The following is a 5,459-nucleotide window of genomic DNA, read 5'->3' on the forward strand; positions in this document are numbered from 1 at the left end:
GTCTAACATTATCTTTACTTTCTACAGTTGCTCTTTGTCAAGTCCTACTGTAATGAGGGCTCAAGGTTGGAAACCATATATGCATAATGGACTGTACCCTATAGCTGAATGCTTTGAACTATTCTAAGTTAACTCCAATATAGGAAGATAACCTTCCCAATCAGTTTTCTTGTTACTTACATATGCACAAAGCATATCTTCAAGAATCTAATTGACTCATTCGGTCTGTCCATCACTTTTAGCATGGTCAACCGTTACTAAACCGAGTGTCCAATCGCTTGAACACTGCTGCTCGGCAAAAATGGCTAGTAAAATTTGCATCTGAATCACTTACAATATCATCCGACAAGCCATATAAGCGACAAATGTTCTTGATGAAGGCTTGAGCTAACCCTGGAGTCTTCACCATAATTTTAGTCAAAATAAATTGACACATTTTAGTCAATCAATCCACGATTATCCATACAAAACCATGGGCCTTATTATTCGAGGTAATCAGACTATAAACTCCATGGAGACACTTTCCCACTTTCCATCGAGAATCTTTAATGGAATCAAAAGACCACCTATTTTGAGACGTTGATTGGTCAGCCACTTATGGCACTTTATAACATAATCTTGGACGTCCTTATGCAAACTAGACTAATAAAATTGCCTTAAATTAACTAATGTGTAGGTTTTATCATATTCTAGGATGACCCGCACTGAGACTATTGTGACATAAAGAATTTGGCAATATAATTCTAAGTCCCAAGATATACATACTCTATCCTTGTAGAGTAAGTAACCATCTTTAATGGAAATTTTCTTCCATTGCACCTTTTCATTGCTTGTCAAGGACACAGTATCCTGTGATTCCCACACTTACACATTCCCATCTACCAGCTCATCCATCTCATATGCTTCCAACTTGGTACAACTGTTGGGACGAGTTAGTTCCCAAAAGTCCACCCCACTTTTGCAAATGTACGCACAGAACCACTTGGTATACACTAGATTGTTCGATGTTCTGCACCTATACAAGATGCATGTAAAGTTCTGAACTAAAGGAAGCCAGGGCATCTGTTCCATAGACATGAGTACCTCCTCTGAGCTGAGCGTAACCCAATCACTCTTCTCGCATAGCTCTTGTGCTTTAGATGCATCCATCTTTACTCCACACCTAAACCTGTCACAATAAGGACAATCGTAAAAATCACAATCGAATTGAGTGTGATGGGACAAACCTGCAGTAGAACGAATTGCAAGCTCCGCCTCCATAAAAATGAGCAAAAAACTGGAAACACAAATCACAAAATATTTTTGAGATCTGCAAGCATAAATATTGCAGACATTATTTTAGGAACTGCACATTCACAATTTACACAACCTCCTTTTGACAACAGATTCACCATCTTGTAAAGGCAACAAGCTATAGCACGTATCTTTCCAACAATCTAGCACGAGCATTTCAAATAATATGGACAACTCATTACTGTGGATGCACTGGCTACTTTAGATGCACTAGTGTCACCAGTAGCCCCACAAGCTCCCTTGAAGACATGAGAGCAGTCTGCATGTCTGACAAAAATAGTTCACTACCCTTCCTTTGATGTCAGTACAATAGCCACATGACAATCCTTACAAACTCAGAGATTCTTGAAAATATTTATGTCCCCCCCCTTGGGTGTATTGATTAGGGCACACACAGTGCCAGCCTCTCAATTTGCGCACATACCCATCTTTCTTAGCGTCAATGACTATGTCTTGTGAACCCAATGCAAGTCGAGGGCATGCCCTTCCTCCCTCATTTTAAGGGAAAGACCTGTTAGCTTTGCATATGTACATTTGCTTTTGGGAATGTCTCGTCGCCCCATCCAAAAATGAATTGACAATACCACAAATGTCGGTCCACCAACTCTGTCCTGGCTTCTTCCATGCTCGTTCTTTCACTCTCATTGCCTCAACCTTCTGCTCTTCCTCCTGCATGTGAGCATCTGCGTAGATGTTAGACATCAAAACGTAAGGTGCAGCATTCTTTTCATCCAATTGCACTGCATGCTCAAAAGCCAATCTTCCAAGCTCCACATTACCCCACCTTTGACAAGCACCCAACACTGTAAGCCAGACCACAATATGAGGACGGTAAGGCATCTTCTTCACCATCACTACCGCCTCATCTAAGTGGCCTGCACGGCCAAGAAGATCAACCATGACATGGTAGTGCTCAATAGTAGGAGTGATGCCATAGTCTTTGCTCATCGCCTCAAAGTACTTCTGGCCCTTATCCACTAGACCTGTGTGACTGCATACAGCAAGAACAATTGAAAATGTGACTGTATCTGGCATGACCCCTTCTACTCTCATTCTCTCAAGCATATGGAAAACAATCTCACTTTTGCCTAGCTGAGCATATCCTGCCATTAGTGCACTCCATGAGACAATGTCTCGAACTGTCAGCTTGTCAAAAGCTTCCTGTGCTTCTGCAAGCTTGGCACATTGGGCATACATATTCACCAAAGTGTTGCCAACAAAAAGTTGTCTCTCCAGCCCTTCCTTTACAATCCAGGTATGTATTTCTCGGCCTTTGTCTATGGCTCCTATTCTGCTACAAGCTTTCAAGCTGCAAACAAATGTGAAAGCATCCGGGGAGAGACCATGCAGTCTCATCTGCTCGAGACAGTTCAACGCTTCCTCACCAAGCCCAAGCTCTGTATATCCTGCCATCATTGCATTCCACGAGAGCCTGTTTTGAACTGGTAGCTTGTCAAAGACTTCCCGTGCTTCTGCAAGCGAGCCACATTTGGCATACATATCCACCAAGGTACTGCCAACAATAAGATGCATTTCTAGCCCCTTTCTCACAATCTCAACATGTATTTCTCGCCCCTTGTCAATCGCTCCTATGCTCCCGCAAGCTTTCAGGCTGCAAACAAATGTGCCGGCGTCAAGCAAGAGACCCTCTAGTTTCATCTCTTCAAGATGGTTCAGCGCATCCCCACCAAGCCCATGCTCTCCATACCCTGCCATTAGTGCATTCCATGAGACCTCGTCTCGAACGGGCAGCTTGTCAAATGCTTCTCGTGCTTCTACAAGAGAGCCACATTTGGTATACATATTCACCAAGGTGTTGCCAACAAGAAGGTGTATTTCCAGCCCCCTCCTAGCAATCTCGGCATGTATTTCTCGGCCCTTGTCTATGGCTCCTATGCTGCCACAAGCTTTCATGCTGCAAACAAATGTGGCAGCATCTGGATCGAGCCCATCCAGTTTCATCAGCTCGAGACAGTTCAGTGCATGCGCACCAAGCCCATGGTCAGCATAACCTGCCATGAGTGCAGTCCATGAGACCTTATTTCGAACTGGCAGCTTGTCAAACGCTTCCTGTGCTTCTGTAAGCGAGCCACATTTGGCATACATATCTACCAAGGTGCTGCCAACAAAAAGATGTCTTTCCAGCCCCTTTCTGGCAATTTTGGTGTGTATTTCTCGGCCCTTTTCTGCATCTTTCAGTCTAGCACATGCGTTCAGTACAGCAACGAAGGTATACTTGTCAGGATTTACAGAATCCTCTTGCATCTTTTGGTAGAGTTTGAGGGCATGCTGTGATTCCCCACATTTAAGATAACCCACCATGAGCGAATTCCAAGAATGCACATTTCGATCAATCAACTTGTTAAAAACCTGCTGAGCATCACACATGCTACCAGCTTGGACCAAGATTGGGATGAGGCAGTTCCCAAGAAATCTATGATCTTCCAGCCCACTTTTGCACATAAATTTATACAAGCGCCTGGTGTACGCTGGATTTTTTAATGTTGTGCACTTAGACAAGATGCATGTAAGGTTCTGAACTGAAGGCAGCTGGGGCATCTGTTCTAGAGACATGAGTGCCTCGTCTAAGCTGAGCGTTTCCCAGCCATTCTGCAAGCCAGGGCCTTGGGCCTGACCAGTGGATGCTTTGTGATTTTCCTTGAGCTTGTCTTGAACCCAACCTTGATTGTGCCAGCCATCTAAGCCATCTATCGATAGCGACTCCATGGTAAATCTGGAGACCTTGGGTTTGCCTTTGGTTGAAATTCACATTACGCGTCTGTCTACTTATTTGTGGAAAATTTCAGTTCCGTGAAGTACTTCTTCCATAAACGCCTGGTCCTTGACCTACCTGCTGCAAATCATCATCATTATCATCTCTACAAGAACTAAAGGAAAAGCTGTGATGTGACAGAGGTGTGTTTAATGTTTACGAGTAGGGAGCCCGGGCGTTGCTAATGTAAAATTACAGCGGTCTATAAACACTTCAACTTACTAGCCCCTCCGTGGGTAGGTCTAAGTGAAGAAAGCTTTTTGGGCTGTCGCGCACAGCAAACCTATGCGGACATATAGTTGGTAGGATCAATATTTCGTTGGGTTCGCACTAAATCGTCCTCTTACAAGCGCTAGCTTTTCATTTTCCAGATCTGGCATGCCAAAAGCAGGACTAATAAAATTACCAAGAGAATGACAATCTATGTGAGACGATCCGTCCAACAGAGCTGCAGGCATTGAAGAAGTCATTTGTTCGCTGCAGGTTTGTGCTCGAATTGGTACTTGGGAAGGAATCGTTTCTGTAGGGTTCTCTCACACAGTGAGTTGTGGGATTTTTCAAGGATCGCGATTGACAATGCTCAGATTATGTCGTGTTTTCTTACGAACTAAGTTCTGGGATGTAGGAGTATCGCGATTAACAACGATTTTCTTACGCACTGTGGCCCGGGATGGGTGATTCTGCAGTTTGTTACGGCAGGCACCCTAAGGGGAAGTTTCAATATTTTGACGACTCCTTGAGCCATGTGTCACAATCTTAAACGTTGAGTTTATTTTGTGATCAAAAACAAAAAAGTATACATAAATAAAGGTGGCGGCCGATTTTCATTAGATTTTCATCCAGCAACTTTGGTGCTGTCAATACGTAATTTTGCTCATCATATAGATGGTGGTTGATCATCGTGGGTGGCTAGTTTGAGCTCCCAGGGGGAGTTGCCCGTTTGAACTTTGCTTATCTGGGTTCTGAGAAAGTTGCCGTTTTGATTGCTTTTGTTCATTGGAGAAGTCATAGTTGTTCACAAAGGTTTTAGAGTCGGTTCCAATTAATTTGTGGAAGCAGCTTTGATCGTTTGAGAGAAATCATGGATGGCTGAAACTGGTTATTAGAGCAATTTTTGCTCGTTTCAAGCTTTTGGGATATCATTGAAGGTTGTTTGTTGTCCGCTCTCTTCTTTGCGCAGCTGTGAGCAGGTGAGTGGTCAATCTTGTTTCGCAAGGAGTTTTTGGTTTGTCTGAGTGGAGTCGTGGCTTTTGGGCTCCTTTCAGAGAATTCAAGGGTGCGCATTTGGAGAGCTGCTATCTTATTCATGATCAAGGATGCGCCAAGAAGGGAGTAGGGTGGTTGATTGTATTTTGTAAGAGTTTTGGATGATCGACAAAACCAGCAACCAAGT

General features: G+C 43.6%; 1 protein-coding gene across 3 annotated transcripts; it reads right to left on the reverse strand.

Annotated features, from left to right (window-relative positions):
* Positions 1-876: 876 nt before the first annotated feature.
* Positions 877-4,739, reverse strand: LOC147882856 (pentatricopeptide repeat-containing protein At1g15510, chloroplastic-like). 3 transcript variants are annotated; one of them, XR_015543888.1, is made up of 2 exons: positions 4,473-4,739; positions 877-1,168 (listed from the first exon to the last, which is right to left on the reverse strand). XR_015543888.1 is itself a non-coding variant. In XM_087400921.1 (2 exons), the coding sequence occupies exon 2, from the start codon at positions 4,018-4,020 to the stop codon at positions 1,792-1,794; it is 2,229 nt and encodes a 742-aa protein (XP_087257047.1). In that variant the 5' UTR covers positions 4,021-4,144; positions 4,473-4,739; the 3' UTR covers positions 1,547-1,791. The 3 variants fall into 3 exon arrangements, 2 of the variants coding, with proteins under 2 accessions (XP_087257047.1, XP_087257046.1); XM_087400921.1 differs by lacking the exon at positions 877-1,168 and adding an exon at positions 1,547-4,144; XM_087400920.1 differs by lacking the exon at positions 877-1,168 and adding an exon at positions 1,547-4,147.
* Between the last annotated feature and the right edge of the window lie 720 nt (positions 4,740-5,459).

The sequence above is a fragment of the Dipteris shenzhenensis genome, chromosome 29 (genome assembly GCF_047967505.1).
Source record: "Dipteris shenzhenensis isolate YYH24624 ecotype China chromosome 29, Dip_SZ_1.0, whole genome shotgun sequence".
In the NCBI taxonomy this organism is placed as follows: domain Eukaryota; kingdom Viridiplantae; phylum Streptophyta; class Polypodiopsida; order Gleicheniales; family Dipteridaceae; genus Dipteris; species Dipteris shenzhenensis.

What these genes read in the sequence shown, in the direction of transcription:
- LOC147882856 (XM_087400921.1), bottom strand. Translation starts at nt 4,020, where the DNA reads ATGGAGTCGCTATCGATAGATGGCTTAGATGGCTGGCACAATCAAGGT.